The following is an 18,316-nucleotide window of genomic DNA, read 5'->3' as shown; positions in this document are numbered from 1 at the left end:
GTAAAACCTGAACAGAACAGAAACCTTGAACAGAACCAGGCTCATAAGGGGGGACTCTCTTGCTGCTGATGGCTGGCTGGGCAGAGAGGGAGGAGAGGGGGGAGGACAGGTAGAGGAGAGAACAGGTAGAGATCATGCAAATACGTTAATGACACTGAGCTGGGGCTGCACAGTGTGTATTAATATTAATATGTGCCACAATCACGTCACAGACCAGTCCTTGGAGTGCCACAAGTCAAGAAAAACTAGCTCCGCTTGCTTCAGCCTTGTCCACAGCCATAAAATGAGTGTGCATGCCACCAAAACTACACTTGGAAGCTGACACGGTCATCTGCAAGAGCAGCAGCAGCGGCTGCTTTGTGATTGGTGACATGAGCAGCAATAACCTCTGCTGCTCTAAAACAACTAATTTGGCCAGATTGTCAAAAGTATCTACCTGTAGTTTAAAAACAGTACACAGCTCTGAAAGTGTGTATTCAAATCCCAGGTGTCTCCCATCACTTTTCTTCTATGTCCAGAATTGTTGCCTGTGAGCCTCAGGAACCAACTCGTAGGTCTTTAACAGAGCTGATTTTACAGCCTTGCTACAATCAGAAACAGGCAAGAATGAACAGACCTGGATAAATCTTTGAATACACACAAACGTCTTAATCAAAGACAAAGTAGGAAAAGGTTTCTCTGTTTCGGTATATGAAAACATGGCTGCTATAATTTTCAGACTATTGAGCGCACGTGAATAAAGTGGGACCTCTTACTTACGAAATTAAGTGGTTCCGGAAGTTGTTTCGTAACCTGAAAATTACAAGTAGAGACATGTTTTCCATGTAAATGCCCTAATCCGTTCCAAACCCCCAAAAATTCGGACATAATATTTTTTATAAATCATAAAAATGCATCAAAACATGTAACAAATACGTGTTACAATTAGATTACTGCACAATAAATGTAGGAATTCAGCGCAAGGATTCTCCAGGAACAAAATGAACTTTATTCCAGGCTAATCTTACATTAGCCGTCATTACTAGCAACGAACGTTAACACTTGTGGTAACACCGCCATCTAATGAACAAACATACATACACCCGCAATAAATAAAAGTTAAACGAAGGCGACGCTGGGATACACACAAACTTGTACAGATTGGGTTTGATTGGGATTGGAAGATGCTAGGCAATAGCCAATGGCAGAGCAGCTACAAGCATGTTTGTGTTCGCTAAACTCCGCGAGCTGCAAGTAGCAGCGGTAGCGTATTTTTTCCTTTCGTATCCTAAAATTTCTTTCGTAACAAGAGGAAATATTTTCCCGTTGAGACGTTTCGTAACCTGAAAAGTCCGCATGTAGAGTTGTTCGTAAGTAGAGGTCCCACTGTATAAGCCGCACCTGAGGGCGTGTGCATGATGGATGAAATGACAGTTCAAAATCAAAACTAGTGTCTTCTTTGGTGCATAATCTTTCCCCACGTCTGTATCACTTTTGTGTTTACTGCTAGAGAGTGCCCCCGGTGGCCATTAGCCCATAAAACTCTATGAATTAACTGCACTGTTGTGTAGGCTGCAGGATTCAAATCAAGGGAAAAAAGTAGCGGCTTATAGTATAAAGAATTCCAGTAGTTAATCGTTATTTCATGTGTATATTTTAATTTTGGTAGAAGGCTACATAAAATGCTGGTTAGTTAACACAATAGACATATTTAACATACAGTATGTAAGATGTATTTGTAATGAAAGCCATCATGGCGCGCCTCACTCCACTACAGGATGGGTCACACATGAATCTGCAGGCAGGCTCGGTCCAGTTGGTGTGATGCGTGTTCACAACGTCACTATGCCAGAACGTCTCTTTCACCATGTTAGCCTATTGAAAATCTATTTTTGGGCCCAATGGAAGTAAATGACCTTTGCCATCTTGGCAGTACCTCTGTTCGGCCAGCAGGGTTTATGCGTTGAACTGAGGGGTAGTTCCTGTATCCAGCTGTCTTAAAATGCGCTCTGTCCAAAACCATCCCCTATACCTGAGGTAGTGCGCTCAGTGTATCCCACAATGCATTGCGAAAAGTCGTGTACAACCTATGCACCCTAACACAGTAATATATCCCATCAGCCTTTGTGGTATCACGTGACCACTTGTTAATGGTTGGTAAACCGGGGCACGGAGAGCTGTCATACAAATGTAAGAATTGTCCGCTATGTGTAATATGTTACTTTCTGGAAGCGCAGTGCTTCTTTCACTTGAGAAACATATTGGTGCATCCTGTGTAGTATGTTTTAGCCTTAAAGACATTAGCATTCAAGCGATAATAAGCATCTTTGGCTCGTTGCTCTTTCATACCATTTTAATTATACTGTACTAGAGGTTTCACACTTTCAGTGGAGAAGTAAGATATTGTTGGTGCGATATAAACATACTGCAGACTCATCAATTGGACTGATATCTTTAGCGAGTGACGGTGATGTCCATAGTTTGATCCGCAGCTGGGTGGAGAAGGACTAGCTGTTTTCTGAGGGTTCAATGCTTTCAACATTCCTCAGGTGGACATTGTGCAAAATGGTGCAACATGCAATCACCTTTGTGGCAAAGGCAGGCTTCACCTCCAAGGCTTTGTAAAATATTACCCAGCATCTGGTCATTGTCCTTTCTATGCTAGATTGAGCTTTTGCACGATGTATGTTGGCCGCTATCAGACCCAGTAGGTCTCCTGTACTCTCTAAATAGTGTTATCAACACTACAGACTTGGACATACAGGGATACCACCGTTCCCTATGATGCAATAACCCTCAGTTTTCTGTTAAAGTAACACTAAGCAGCTGCACCAGGGAGCTTGATCCTAAGGTGGCATCCATCTATACTGCCAACCACTTTAGCAGAAGCTGGTGATCCAGTCAACACCTGCCCTTAGAAAAAGTAATTGGACATATTTTCAGGGCAAGTACTTTATCTGAGAGCCAACAAATTATGTTTTCAGAAGGGATGAAATGTAGGCATCGTAAAATATTTCAACATAAAGGTGGAAATAAAAACCATAATCAACCATCATTGCTGTTTTTTCTGTCACAATTTGATTACATCTTGATCATAGAGCCAAAATAGTCCTAAGGAAATGTCTATTCCACACCAGAGGATAGGATCTCAAAAGAAACTTTAAAAAGATGATGAACAGATGAATAGACATTTTCCAATCAAAATCCAGTTTAAATTTTGTAAGACTTGATGTCACGATGTGAAAATGTCACTGAACTTTAATTTAATATTATTTTTTATTTGTTTTTTTTATTGATGTCAAAATTTATAGGGGGAAATGATACATGAAGAAAAAAACAAACTAAGGGTGATTGTGTATATTTTTTTTATGGGTTAGAATAATTAAATAGACTTGGCCGCTCTCGCCCGCGAACGGGTTCATATTTATTATGCAACGTTATGACGTCATTTAGCTTGCGCCATCGTAGTGTACGAAAACGAATATAAAATTCAGTTAACTCCATAGTGTACTCAATCCAACTCCCCGATGAAGTGAGTAGAGAATAGGGAACGAGTGTGTGGTTTCGAACACAGCGATGATCCATAAACTCTGTCAGCTACACAGACACAGAAGTGTAATGAGGTCGTTACTCTTTCAGATAAATGAACCGCGCTCACCAAGGAACAACAACAGCAGCAGCTATGGCCTGTTACCCAGCAACATGTGTGCTGCTAACTCTTGTAGCTTTGCTATTGCTCCCCCAAACATGTGGAGTTATTGTGTCAATACTCTGAGCAGTGGAGACACATTTGTTAGCTTCTTCATTGCTAACATCGCCACCTACTGGCCTGCCATGCTCACTACCTTTTCAGTCCTCAGAGGTTTACATTTAAATTGGTATAAATCGACATTTAGCGGCACATTTCCGTTGCAGAAGCACTGCTTCAGTGTCACAATGAACATCCTTCCATATTTTGTCTTGTTAAAGTCTTACATACCTGTCCTGTGTAACTTTATTTGGGGTCTCCAAACACTTTCCACCAGTCTGCGCTGATAATCGAGCTCTTCTTCACATCCGTCGAGCTTTAGTTGAAACACTCGGAATATTTCTTCAGCAGCAACAGTCAGTCGCTCCATGACGAACGTCCTCAAACACTCAACAGAAGACATTCTTGTTGCTTCCACACCACAATACGGTCAAACATACAAAAACCTTCTGCTCAAAGCCGCTGTTACCGATTCCTGCCGAATGTTACACATTAAAGTTCCGCAAAAACAACCGCTGGAGCATTGGTTCCGGTGTGGTGTGTGTTACCCTGGGGCAGTGCTTCTCCATTATTTTCTGTAACAATCTCACACACAATCGTCGCCGCGACTATAAATAGTATTTGTCAATAAAATTGTTGTAAGTACACCTCTGCATAACACTGGATCCTCAACAAGAAGAAAGAAAGAAAGATTTTTTTATTTTTACAAAAATACTTTATTTCCAATTGCACTGGGCATAAACACCATGTTGGGACACCTGATAATAAATAGAATAAAAAAATAATCAACAAAACAGTTCCTCTACAAGGAGTTTTTCGCTGGGCCAACAGAGTTGGGCCGATATACAACTCCAAACAAAAGTGGCTTTTCTGCCTTCCAGTTCAGATGTGGATGCCAAGAGTCAGGCTTTCAAATGAACTGGAGCCATATTTTGGTCTAGGATTAATAATAACTTGGAGTGATAGATTGCTGCCACTCCCCCTCCTCGACCAGTAACACAAGGAATATGATAATTAAGATGGGTAGGAGGAGTAGATTCATTTAAGCTAACATACTCCTCCTCCTGAAGCCAGGTCTCAGTAAGACAAAATAAATAAACAGTCCACACTTAATTGGGATATTAGTTTCTCCAACTTGTGCTTTAGTATTAATTTTAATAAGATTATGGTGATTGACCGCTCCCCTGCTCTGTGCTTGGTGAACTTTTAACCATGGAACAGAGACTACCTCTATAGTGTTAAATATGTTATTGTTGGTGGATGAGGGTTCTATGGAAGCAGCAGAGAGGTGTGTAAGACATTTTTCCATATCAGACAGATTAAAAGAACACCTACTGTGTCATGGCCAGCAGCTCTATCTCCAGTCAATGTCCATCCCCACAGCAGCTGCATTTCTGTCGTCCTTGACCAGAGAAGTTCGAGTTGACATATCATATATTTTGATTATACCCTTTTCGCAACCTCCTCCGCCCTCAAGTGCTTTAATTGTAACGAGGAGGGTCATCTCGCCAGGGCTTGTCCGAGCTGCATGGCCCCGGACGCGCCGGCACTGGAGTCGCAGGTGGAGGAGGAAGCGGGGCGAGTGTGTGCGGGACAGTGAGGTGAGTGGAGGGAGCGAGATCGTGGAGATGGTGGTGGAAATGAATGACGAGAGTGGTGAGGCACGGGGGAAGGTGGATTTAACTGGGCTGGTGGTTGATGTGAGTTGTGTGATGAGTGATGTGACGTGTGATTCAAATGAACTGGGGGAAAATGGTGAGGTGATGGGTGAAACAGTTAAACTGGGTGAGGCAGGAGAGACTGGAAACCTGATCCAAACAGGCGAGCAGGTTAGAGTGAGTCAGGTGATAGGTGAACATGGGGTGCCAGAGACAGCGGCTGGCAAGCAGGGTGAAGGAGAAGGGGGCATAGTGGAGCAAGGTGAGGGAGCAGTGAGCACAGGTGAGCGGGGTGAGGGAGGAGTGAGCACAGGTGAGCGGGGTGAGGGAGGAGTGAGCACAGGTGAGCGGGGTGAGGGAGGAGTGAGCACAGGGGAGCATGGTGAGGGGATAGTCAGTACAGGGGAGCGAGGTGAGGAAGCAGTGAGCGCAGGTGAGGGCACAAGTGGCGCGCCCGAGTGGTGGCTTGTTCCCGCAAAGCGGCGGAACAAGCGGAAAAGCGCCATGAAGGACAAGGGGGGCAAGACCGTAAGGCTGGAGGATACAGCAGCAGACACAGACACCAGCGACTGCGAGTCTATGTCGGACGGCAGCGAACTGTCCGGCACAATGCCAGAGGGCAGGAAATTGACCTGTACCCTTCAAGCTTGTTTAAAAAGTTCCTTACCCAGACAAAGGGCATGAAAGGCCTTGATATGGGAACATATTTTCCTTACAGGCTCCATTTTATCCGGTCAGTGAGCTTTTTAATTAGAAATAAGGCAACGTCAGGCCTCACCGACCCTGACATTTACAGGCTCAGGAAACAAATGAGCAAAGCAAGAAAACAGCTAATTTGAAAAAAAAAACATTTACCATGTTTCCTTGTACTTACTTTTTTACTGTCTTTGATTTTAATCTTTCCCCTCGGCATGAACACATTCAAAATTGGAACGTTGAATGTCAACGGAGCCCGGGACGCAAGAAAACGGGCACTAGTGTTCGACACAGCAAAAAGAAAACGCATTGATGTCCTGTTCCTCCAGGAGACCGACAGCGACTGCGGCATAGAAGTGGACTGGGAGAAGGAGTGGGAAGGACAGGTGCTGCTGAGCCACAACACCACCCTCAGTGGTGGAGTGGGCCTCCTTTTTTCAAGGGGCTTCACTCCATCATCCCTGGAGGTGAAGCATGTGGTGAGGGGACGGTGTCTGATGGTGAAAGCGTGCCTCCAAAACCACTCCTTGGTTTTTATTAATATTTATGCTCCCACCAATGGTACAGAGAGGAAGAGAAAAAGTCAGCACTGTTTTAAATGGTTGTGGGGAAGATTTTTTATTCCTGGGTGGGGATTTTAATTGAGTCTTTTTTAGACCGCAACCATGCAGAGCCTCATCCAGCCTCGCAACATTGCCTGAGACAGCTGGCCTATTCTCATGGCCTGGTGGATGTGTGGAGGAGGATGTACGCAGACAGCAGGCAATACACTAAGTGAGGGTAGGATCTCCTCGGCCAGACTTGACCGATTTTATTGTTTTAAACATAATTTTAGTGTTTTTAGGGGCTGTAGCATCACGCCAGTCGGTTTTACAGATCACTTGTTGGTTTTAGGCGAAGTCGCCGTGAAGAACATCTTGCCCAAGAGTGCATACTGGCATTTTAATTCCAGCTTAGCTCAAGATAACAGTTTTAGAGATGTTTTACAGCACTTCTGGTTGGGGTTTCGAGAGAAAAAATCCGATTTTACGTGCCTAAGACAGTGGTGGGACCGTGGAAAAGTAGAGATACAGCTCCTGTGCCAGCAGTATACTCTCAATGCCACGCAGGACACACGCAGGTCGATCAAAGACCTGGAGATGGAGATAGTGGAGCTAGAGGTGATTGGCAGCTCCACAGGAGATCAAGGGTGTATTGAAACCCTCCAATCCAAAAAAATGGCCTTGGCCAGCCTGCTGGACAGTCAGGTACAGGGTGCACTGGTCAGGTCCCGGATTCAAGACCTCACTGAGATGGATGCTCCCTCTAGCTTCTTTTTTGGACTGAAGAAGTGCACAGAACCTGATAATCCATTCACTGTTATCGAGCACAGGGCAGGAACTCGTAGAGCCAGGCCAGATAAGGAAGCGGGCAGTGGAGTTCTTTTCCTCTCTGTACGAGAGTGAGTACCGCAGGGATGAAGGCCTGTTCTGCCTTTGTCCTGCAGGAGAGCGATGGTCACCCTCCTGCCAAAAAAGGGCAACCTGCAGGAGATTAAGAACTAGTGCCCTGTGTCTCTACTGTGTATGGATTATAGGATTCTGTCCAAGACTTTGGCTTCCAGGCTAAGAGAAGCTATGGAGCAGATCATCCACCGGGACCAGACTTACTGTGTGCCTGGCAGGTTCATAGTAGATATCGTCCACCTAATTCGAGATGTTTTGGAAGTCTGGCTTCATAGCGATGATCCGCATCCTGTACTGTGACATTGCGAGTATGCTGAAGTTCAATGCTCTACGTCTCTCCCTCGAACCCCTTCTCTCTAGGATCCGTGCAAGCGTGGATGGCCTGTTTTTACCGTCCTTTCACAGAAAAATAGTTTTATCTGCTTACACAGATGACATAATAATAATGGTGCGCAGCCAGAGGGACGTAGATATTTTATCTAATTTAACGGTTTTATTCAACCGCCTGTCTGCGGCCAGGGTCAACTGCCACAAGAGTGAAGCCCTGGCCGTTGGCAGGTGGGAAAATGGTCTGTGGGTCTTTCCCCAGGATCTTGCCTGGCGGAGGGACGGCCTAAAATACCTAGGTGTTTTTATTGGAGATGAAGAAACCGAAAAAAGGAATTGGCTGGACACATTAGCAAAAGTAGAGGGGGAAATTCAGAAGTGGAAATGGCTCCGCCCCACATGTCTTACAGAGGCAGGACTCTTGTCCTGAATAATCTGTGCTTTGGCACAGGCTAAATTGCATGGAGCCCCCCTCGGGGTTGCTAGAACAACTTCAGGCAAGAGTTCTGTCTTTCTTCTGGGATGGCATGCATTGGGTCCAGCAGGGGGTGTTGTACCTGCCTAGAGAGGAGGGAGGACAGGGCCTCATCCCCCTGGCCAGCAGAACCGCCACTTTTAGAATCCAGTTTATACAAAGGTTTTTAACAGGGCCGGCAGACCTAATGTGGAGAGATGTGGCCAGATGTGTCTTCAGACGGGTGAGTAACTTGGGGCTGGGTGATGCTCTGTTTTTAACCGACTTAAATTTGCTAAATTAAATGGGCTACCAAATTTTTATAAAGTGTTATTGGGCCCTTTTTAAAGTTGAAAAAAAGAACTGGCTCTGACTCTCTGTATTGGCTGCTAAGGGAACCCACGGTGCACGGAGCCAGGCTGGACATCTCGGCCGAAGCCGCGCCAAGGCTGAAGGCAGCACTACACCGGACCCAGACCCTGTCGCTGCAGCACGTAGTGGCCGTGGCAGGGCCAGACCTGACGGGCGCGGAGGCAGTGAGTTCCCTGTTAGGCATCCGCCCTACCTAGGCAGATGAGGGGGTGCTTCGGCTATGGAGGAACAGACTCCGCACAAAAGAGAGGCATCTCCTTGAGGACTACGGCCAGGGGACCGAACCCGACAGCGAGGACCCCTTCCCAGAGATCAGGCTGGCTGCCCACCTCGGGAATCTAGATGATCCTCTCCTCAGACCAGCAAAGACCTTCTCCCTAGTCACGGTCGATAAGAAGACCCTATATAACAACTGCGTGAGGGTACTAACAGGAGAGGACTGTCGAACAGGAGCACCAGCGTGTGGGCTGATCGACTGGGAGGGGATGGAGCCCGCCCCTGCTGGAGGGTCACCTCCAGTGGAGTATCCTACATGGGGCCGTTGCCCTGAACGCTCTCCTCTCCAGAATGAACACTGCTGTGTCGGACCAGTGCCCGTTTTGTTCCGGGCAAGAGACTGTGTTCCACGCGTACAGTGAGTGTGAGAGGCTCACTGTACTTTTTAATGTCATGAAGGGTATTTTTAATGGTTTTAATGAAACCTTTTCTATTAGAACTTTTATTTTTGGTGCAAGATGCAAGAAAGCCGCTCATAACAAGTGGCAACTCCTGAATTTTATCTGTGTTGAGGCAAAAATGGCAATTTACGTCTCCAGGAAAAACAAAATTTCAAAAACTGAAGATAGTGAGGCCACCTCTGTGTGGCGCTGCAATGTCCGGTGTAGGCTGACGTTGGAGTTTGGGTTTTATAAAATGATAAACGACCTCGGAAAATTCCACGATATATGGTGTCACAAAAACGTTTTATGCACTGTTACAGAGGATTTTTTGCACTTTGCACACCCCCTGGTGGGATAAATTGTATTGTATTGTTTTCTTAATATTTATTTATTTATCATTTTTTAATTGTGGTTGTTGGTATCATTATTATAACTATTATTATTGTTATTATTATTACTAATACTATTATTATATTATTGTTATGATTATATTACTATTATTATTGTTGTTCTGTGTTTTTTTCTAAAAAGGGTGTTTTGGGCCCTGTGTAAATTTGTGATTAAAGTATTTTTGTAAAAAATCTCTTCTCTTCTCCTCTCTCTCTACCCAGCCGGCCATCAGCAGGAGGGTCCCCCTACATGAGCCTGGTCCTGCTCAAGGTTTCTTCCTGTTAAAAGGGAGTTTTTCCTTGCCACTGTTACTTGTTTGGGGTTAGGCCCTGGGATTCTGGAAAGCGCCTAGAAACTGTTTTGATTGTAAAAGACGCTATATAAATAAAGATTGATTGATTGACTTATAGTTTCAGGCATTTAATGTAAATACCCATTTATAAAATATTTTCATAGTACAATCCTGTAAACAACAGTAAACTACTGTAACAATATAAACCACACATATTGTATTTATTAACTCATTATATCTGCACTTGCTGCTTCTTTTGCACTTCAGATGCAAAACTGCATTTTGTTGCTCTGTACCTGTACGTGTGCAATAACAATAAAGTTGAATCTAATCTAATCTACAGCTGGTCCAGAATGCGACTGTTCGACAATAGGTGAAGGCAGGTCCATCCCTGGATGAGTCACAAGTTCATTGCATTTGGGTGATTTGGTACCTTGCTCTAGGATAGCAGTATAAGGGGAAAAGACTGCAGCTACTAAGCCCCATTTCTCTGGAACCAGGTCCCAGTCTGGATCCAGGAGCAGAAACTGTTTCATTGTTTAAAACCTGACTTAAAACCTTCCTTTTTGATAAGGTTCATGATTAAGGTGAACATAGAACTGCTCTATTCTGCTGCTATAGGCTCAGACTGCTAGGTACTTATTGTCCCCCCAGGTATTTAATGTACCCCACGCCTCTCCCTATTTCTCTGTTCCTCATACACTTCCCAAATATATATTCTGTGCAACTGTGCAATTTGTAAAGCCCCCCCAAGGAAAAATCTTTGGGCTCTAAATACAATAAACTTGAACTTGAACAGGATGTTCCTCCTGCAGCGACACTGCTGACTTCTATCTCCAACTTGAAGGGTCAGGTGAAATCCAGTAGATCTCTACTGGAAGAGGTGTGCTGCAGAAGTGAGCATCACAGGGCTGGAAAGCATGCTGATGTTCAGTTAACCACAGCATTTTCATACTGGTTAGGCTAGTGAGAGGAGTAACAACATCAGAGAGGTTTCTTCAGAAACTACGATGGTACCATCAATCCAAAACAGAGGCGCTCACATCTGGTTTGGAGGACAGGATCTGCTCAGGTAGCCTGGATTTTGGTCTTATTAGGATGCACCCTGACCTACTTGCTCACCAAGACTGTGATCCGGCCCAAGTCACACTTGACCAAATTCAAGGTCAACCTTGCCTCTGAAATGGAATTTGATTGTGGAATGTAAATTGTATACAAAAGGAGGAAATTGAAATGGTATTCTATTGTGAAATGTAAATTGAGAACAAAAGGAAGGGTGTGATGGAGACTGGGAGAGCAGACGGAATCCATTTGGTTCCTCAATCATTTACATGGAAACAAAGGTTGAAGGAAGACCAGCATCAAAGGACTGAGGGGGGACATCCTCAGGCATTCAAATTCTTGTGCCAGCCGGAACACCCGCTGTGAAGGCACCAAACTCCTGAGGTGCATACAGTGCACACCTACTGTGTTGGCGTCCTGTGTCCTGTGTATGCAGCAAACACATGCTGTGAAGACGTCTGCACCTCAGGGGCGGGCCTTCAACTATATAAGATCAGAACTGTATACATTGAGCAGAGATCTCTCCGCATGCTTCGGTGTGTGTATCCTGACCGACTGACTGGATTAAAACCATCTCCTACGCAGTAACTTAGATTAATAGTTTTTCTTCTCCAAACGGCTAAAAATTCCATGACAAACTTGGTGTCAGAAGTGGGATCCTGGGTACGTCCGTCGGGACCCGACTGAGGGGCTGGCCACCTGAATCCACCAAAGGCGATTCATCCTCAAACCCCGCAATCTTACGGAGGAGGACCCAGTCGGTCCCGATCGACGGTCACAGGATTCCTCGAATTCCACGGCTGAATTTAAATTGGTAAGATGTATTTATCCTAATATTTGGAACGAATTACTGCGTAGGATAGACGCTAACCTTACTCTGCTAACCGGCGAGCGCCGCTAAACAGCTTAAATAAATACGAAAATCCTGTGAGCCCTTTGAGACGAGATCAGGTTACAAATATAAGTAAACATCAAAAGGAAGTCCTGTGAATTTATTAGAAATAAGATCAGGTTACGAAATGAAGTCCTGTGAATTTATTAGAAATAAGATCAGGTTACAAAATTAAGCCCTGTGAATTTATTAGAAATAAGATCAGGTTACGAAATTAAGTCCTGTGAGATCATTGAGGCAAGACCAGGTAATAGTGTAAATCCTGTGAGCCAGAAAAGAGGCAAGACCAGGTATCAAAGTGTAAATCCTGTGAGCAAGAAAAAAGGCAAGACCAGGTATCAAAACGTAAATCCTGTGAGCAAGAAAAGGCAAGACCAGGTTGTTAAAGGGAAGCCCTGTGAATTTTTAAAAAAAAAAAAAAAAAAAATAAGATCAGGTTGCAATAAAACAGGATCAGGTTACCATGGGAACCTTGCAGAGTAAGGTAAGAGTCGAACGTGGTGCTGGAGACCGACTGTCTCCAGTAATGGACATAATGACTAAGAAGTACGGGCCGGAAAGTTGTGCATATGTCGGGTTGTGGTGTGAACAGTATGGGTTTTCAGAGGGAGGATCGTTAAGTGCGCGACAATTGTCCACCCTGAGGGACAATTTAAATAAGAAAAGGAATGAAATGATGAGCAGAAAGAAAATATCAGCAAAAGAATTACACGTGATGATAGATATGGAAGAAAAGTTGAAATGTTGGGAAACAGAATGTGATAACCGCGAGAGAAAGCAATGTCAGAAGGCAATGACACAATTAAAAGTAGGGACAGTTAAGGTAGCCAAGCCCGAGCAGAAACCTCCCCCTCCCCCTCCCCCCTCTTCTCCCCCTTTTTTTCCGTCTCTGCAGGACAGCTGGAAATCCGACGCCGGGCCATCCGCCTCTCTTGAAACTACCTACCCGCTGCCTTATCAACCCGGAACCACGGCAACAATTGGACTGACTAGAAAGAGAGGTGGAGCCAGCTGAGGAGCATCCAACCACGATTCAGGCACAGTATCACACCACACCACCACGGGAGCATCCACACGCAAACGTGATTAACCTATTCGTATGTTCATCTATTGTTCCGGAGTTTAAATGGATTTGCATTTGGGGGCTGCCCCATTCAGAGTCAAGCGTGCTACTACAATGGGCAAAAGGCAGAGTGGGCCCTGCTGCACATCTGCAAACAGATGATGCAGTGCACTGTACTGCCCACGTCGCACCGAGCCAGGACACAAATTATGAGGAGCGTTTCTACGCACAAGCCTCAGTCCACCACTGATACTATGTACTGGGATCCCATGCGCTGCGCTGCGTCTGTCAACTTGTCTGTTTGTGTGTCTGTCAACTGTTTGATGTTCAAATGCTGCAATGTATTGAATCCAGCCACCCTCCTCCCCATCCCGGAGGAGGGCAACCCTCTTGATTGCGTGACGGAACTCTCTGTGTCTTGTTCCCCACGTCCTGACCTCATGGATCAACCTCTTATCAATCCTGATCTTGTTCTTTTGTCGATGGGTCAGCATCCCGGGATGCGGACACGGGCCGGTGCAAAGCCGGTTACGCAGTCTGTGACTCCCGCGGCACTGTTGAATCTGCATCATTACCGTCCAACTACTTAGCTCAAGCCGCTGAATTGGTGGCCCTTACCAGAGCTTGCCACCTCGCAGCCAACCAGTCAGTTACCATCTTCACTGATTCTAGGTACGCCTTTGGTGTAGTTCATGACTTTGGAGCATTGTGGAAGCACAGGGGCTTCCTCAAGTCTGACGGCGCTCCCATCTTGAATCATCGGCTGGTGGCGGCTCTTTTGGACGCTGTCCTTCTCCCCTCACAGGTCGCAATCTGTAAATGGACCGCTCACACTAATCTCTCTGACCCTATATCTGCAGGTAACGCTCGTGCAGATGAAGCAGCAAAAACAGCTGCTGCCCTGCCAAGCACACCGTCCACTCTCTGTGCGGTAACGGTTCCCTCCTCTCTGTCTGCCATCCAGTCACTTGCCACACAGAAGGATAAGCAGCTCTGGCGCCAGGTGGGGGCAGTCCATACTCAACACGGCTGGATGGGCCCTAATGGCAAACCATGCTTGCCCTCTGCTCTTTTCCATCACTACGCCAAGTTGACTCATGGTCTTGACCATGCGTCAAAAGGGGGGATGCTAGAAATTATGTCAGAGCATTGGTTCACAAAAGGGTTCACCCCAGTGGCTGAGAAATTTTGTAAAGCCTGCGTAGTATGTGCTACACACAACCCCGGAAGACCAACATCAAATTCAGCACAAGCAGCTCATCCTCCACCAACCCGACCATTTGAGCATGTAATGATGGACTTTATAGAGTTACACCCAGCAGAAGGTAAAAAATTCTGTCTGGTTTTTGTAGATATGTGGTCCAAATGGGTAGAAGCAATCCCAACATCCAGAGCAGATGCAAACTCAGTAGCAAGAGCACTGCTGGCAGAAATAATTCCTAGGTGGGGAATCCCTGCAAAACTCTCGAGCGACAACGGGGCACATTTCGTAAACGAGGCCCTAACGCAAATCTCAGTTTATCTTGGAATAAATATCAAAAGACACTGTGCCTATCATCCCCAAAGTGGTGGAGCTGTGGAAAGAGAAAACGGATCCCTGAAGGCAAAAATGGCAAAGTGCTGCGAAGAGACGGGCCTCCCATGGCCTAAGGTTTTGCCCCTGGCATTAATGTATATGAGAATGCGCAAGAGAGGAAGAGCTAACCTGAGTCCCTTTGAAATTCTCTTTGCAGGAATCCCGAACGTAGGCATCACCCCTCCGCAGGCGACCCTCCCAGACACGACACTATGCGAGAGCTCTGTACTAACCTATTGTAGAAATCTCACTAAGTCTCTTTCAGAAATCCGGGCACGAGTGAAAGCAGCGGACCAACAGCTCCATCCGTTACATCCAGGGGACTACGTGGTGATCAAAGACTTCCGGAGGACCAGGTGGAACCAGAAACGGTGGCAAGGCCCATTCCAAATTCTGCTGGTGACTCAGACCGCGGTGAAAGTAGCCGAGAGAGCAACGTGGATCCACGCGTCCCACTGCAAGAAGGTGCCAGAGCCGAAGGAGCCAGTCAGTAGGGAGTGAAACTAGCGTCCCTGCTGCTCCAAGTGGCGTGCCAAGCCACCAACGAAAGAACAAGAGGAGCCTCCAAGGAAAGCCTTTGCATCCCAGGCGACGGACCGACCTGATCCTGAGGAAATTCCTGTGTGTCCTGGGTGTGATATCAATCACAGCAGTACTACTCATCTTCTCCCTAGCACCACTCAAGAAACCGGACTTTACAATTCATCTGAATGTGGACTGGAAGAGGATTATAAAGATGAACTAAGTTACTGATGTATTTCAAGTTTACTGTCAAAATCAGGTTGATCCAAGTAGGATCAAAAGGGGGGAATTGAAATGGAATTTGATTGTGGAATGTAAATTGTATACAAAAGGAGGAAATTGAAATGGTATTCTATTGTGAAATGTAAATTGAGAACAAAAGGAAGGGTGTGATGGAGACTGGGAGAGCAGACGGAATCCATTTGGTTCCTCAATCATTTACATGGAAACAAAGGTTGAAGGAAGACCAGCATCAAAGGACTGAGGGGGGACATCCTCAGGCATTCAAATTCTTGTGCCAGCCGGAACACCCGCTGTGAAGGCACCAAACTCCTGAGGTGCATACAGTGCACACCTACTGTGTTGGCGTCCTGTGTCCTGTGTATGCAGCAAACACATGCTGTGAAGACGTCTGCACCTCAGGGGCGGGCCTTCAACTATATAAGATCAGAACTGTATACATTGAGCAGAGATCTCTCCGCATGCTTCGGTGTGTGTATCCTGACCGACTGACTGGATTAAAACCATCTCCTACGCAGTAACTTAGATTAATAGTTTTTCTTCTCCAAACGGCTAAAAATTCCATGACACCTCCTTTAAACAGCAATTTATTTCTCTGTGTGTAGATGCTAGTACCAGGATTCAGAGCACATCATGACTCTATACTGGAGAAAACTATAACGAGTGAAAAAAGCAGAAATTTCAGTGGTAGGATAGGTTCACACATAAGGATTTTCTAAACCTTTAGAGATTTTCTATCTGTTAGTAAAGATCAAGATGAAAGACAAAAAAATCTATCATTGAACAGTTTTGATTGTCCTGTGAGTGATGTGTTGAGTACGGCAGTATGATTAGGATTCTGTCCCACCGGCGAACCACTAGCTATTGGTAGCACACATCAAGGTAAACAAATACTAATGTCCCCCTTCATTCATGCCAACAAGGACTTTGTGTTCAAAAGGTTCTCACATCCTGGGAATGGGCTGTGATGGAGCAGGAGGAATGACCTGATTGGGTTTTTTTGGTACACACAAGAGTGGCAGAAACAGGTGAAACCGGTCTTCAGAACTGGTGCAAAGACATGCAAAATGTGCTGATATGTCTTCTAATCCCAGGTGGCCACGTACCTCATCACAGCAAGACGAATAAGCCGTTATCAGAAGTCCTGTGGCACTACAACCTGCTTAATGGCATTCTCCAGTTTTCTCAGTTTCAGCTTCACTTTTGTTGTCTCATTATTGAAACACCTAAATGACTCAGGCAGGTTTAACTCATCAACTAACTTACACGACTGTGCACGTATTACAACACAAGTGGGAATGCTTAAGCAATACTTCAGGATAAGCCATAGCATTGTTGAGGAAACTTCCTTTACCTACACGTTCCTCGTGCCCTTCATTTACTCAGGGAGAAATAGACAAAGAATCAATTCTGAATCAATGACCTATGTGATTTTTATTTATGACAGAAAACTGAAATCACTTAAAGAGACTTCTGAGCACTGTGTCTCAGTTCATAAGGAAGGGCCCCGATCATCCTTGTGTCACGTGTATTTGTACCACAGCATGGGGGTCAACTCCTTCTGCTAACAGAACTCTATTTTGATGAATTCCTTTCCCTTATCTGGTCTTGATCCTCTCAAACAAACCCCAAGAACTCACAATCTCACATACCTTCCAACACTTTCAGTTTCTTCCCTTTAAAGCATTGTGATAAAAACAGTACACACAATGATTCTGAGCACAATGATCAATTCTCCCAAAACTCACACATGACTATATTTAAAATGGCTGAGTTGAGTTCTGACAGGAACTAGCCAGAGCCCACATGACTCCTGTGCTGATTGCTGATTGGAGGTGTCAGCAGGAGGCTGCAGGAGGTAAATGGAGCCCACAGCTTTCATGATGGATGCCTAAAACAGTGGAAGAGCAGCTGCACCAGCAGACATCAGGGAGCCACTTCACCTGTTCAACACAGAAGGTTCTCACTGCCTCCAGCCAACACCTGCTGAGCACCACATGCTAACAGACTGCTGACATCTAGATTTTCTCAATTGCTTTTCTAGTATGACTCATTTTACTTATATTTAATTTTGAATTGATACAAAGACTCTGTCTTACAGGTTTGTTGCATAATAACAAAGTTTATTATCAGGACAAAATGGTGAACTGGTAATACAGAACATCTGGCAGGAATCTAAAATTAAAGCTGTTCTTTGGGCTCTTCTCAATGAAGAAGCTGCAGCAATATCTGAACTCTCTTGTTGGCAAATCTAGATGTTTTCACCCGTGTGGGTGCTCAGGTGCTGCACTAAATCACAATTCTGGGTGAAAGTTTCCCCACATGTTTCACAGACATGTGGTTACTCAACTGTGTGAATTCTAATGTGATACTTTAATACAGAACTTTGTTTGAAGGCTTTTCCACATGTTTTACACACATATGGTCTCTCACCTGTGTGAACTTTCATGTGGTCATTTAATGAAGTACTAGTTATAAAAGCTTTCCCACATGTTTTACACACATATGGTCTCTCACCTGTGTGACTTCTCATGTGGACATTTAATACTGAATTTTGTTTGAAGGCTTTTCCACATATTTTACACAAATATGGTCTTTCACCTGTGTGAACTCGCATGTGGATATTTAATGAAGTATTATCTCTCAAGGCTTTCCCACATGTTTTACACACAAATGGTCTCTCATCTTTGTGAATTCTCATGTGGACATTTAATACACAATTTTGTTTGAAGGCTTTTCCACATATTTTACACAAATATGGTCTTTCACCTGTGTGAACTCGCATGTGGACATTTAATGAAGTATTATCTCTCAAGGCTTTCCCACATGTTTTACACACAAATGGTCTCTCACCTGTGTGAACTTTCATGTGGACATTTAATGAAGTACTATTTATAAAGGCTTTCCCACATGTTTTACACACATATGGTCTCTCACCTGT

General features: G+C 44.9%; 2 protein-coding genes and 1 long non-coding RNA gene across 4 annotated transcripts; 1 reads left to right on the top strand and 2 right to left on the bottom strand.

Moving 5' to 3' along the window:
- Positions 1–3,376: 3,376 nt before the first annotated feature.
- On the bottom strand, positions 3,377–4,304 carry LOC130520671 (uncharacterized). The gene is made up of 2 exons (XR_008948992.1): positions 3,959–4,304; positions 3,377–3,576 (listed from the first exon to the last, which is right to left on the bottom strand). It is a non-coding gene; the product is annotated as an uncharacterized LOC130520671 (long non-coding RNA).
- A 6,896-nt stretch (positions 4,305–11,200) lies between these two features.
- LOC130520673 (protein NYNRIN-like) lies at positions 11,201–15,896 on the top strand. 2 transcript variants are annotated; one of them, XM_057024395.1, is made up of 3 exons: positions 11,201–13,852; positions 14,002–15,201; positions 15,288–15,896. In XM_057024395.1, the coding sequence occupies exon 2, from the start codon at positions 14,071–14,073 to the stop codon at positions 15,112–15,114; it is 1,044 nt and encodes a 347-aa protein (XP_056880375.1). In that variant the 5' UTR covers positions 11,201–13,852; positions 14,002–14,070; the 3' UTR covers positions 15,115–15,201; positions 15,288–15,896. The 2 variants fall into 2 exon arrangements, with proteins under 2 accessions (XP_056880375.1, XP_056880374.1); XM_057024394.1 differs by lacking the exon at positions 11,201–13,852 and having other exon boundaries at positions 13,862–15,201.
- Positions 15,897–16,790: 894 nt separating this feature from the next.
- Positions 16,791–18,313, bottom strand: LOC130520672 (zinc finger protein 846-like; the record flags this gene model as incomplete). Its single annotated transcript, XM_057024393.1, has 1 exon — positions 16,791–18,313. A coding segment is annotated over one exon (597 nt), but the record flags the coding sequence as incomplete, so codon positions are not given.
- Positions 18,314–18,316: the final 3 nt, after the last annotated feature.

The sequence above is a fragment of the Takifugu flavidus genome, unplaced genomic scaffold, assembly GCF_003711565.1.
Source record: "Takifugu flavidus isolate HTHZ2018 unplaced genomic scaffold, ASM371156v2 ctg472, whole genome shotgun sequence".
NCBI lineage: Eukaryota > Metazoa > Chordata > Actinopteri > Tetraodontiformes > Tetraodontidae > Takifugu > Takifugu flavidus.
Note: the sequence above shows the minus strand (reverse complement) of the source record. Positions and strands in the feature narration are given on the sequence as shown.

What these genes read in the sequence shown, in the direction of transcription:
- LOC130520673 (XM_057024395.1), top strand. Translation starts at nt 14,071, where the DNA reads ATGGGCCCTAATGGCAAACCATGCTTGCCCTCTGCTCTTTTCCATCAC.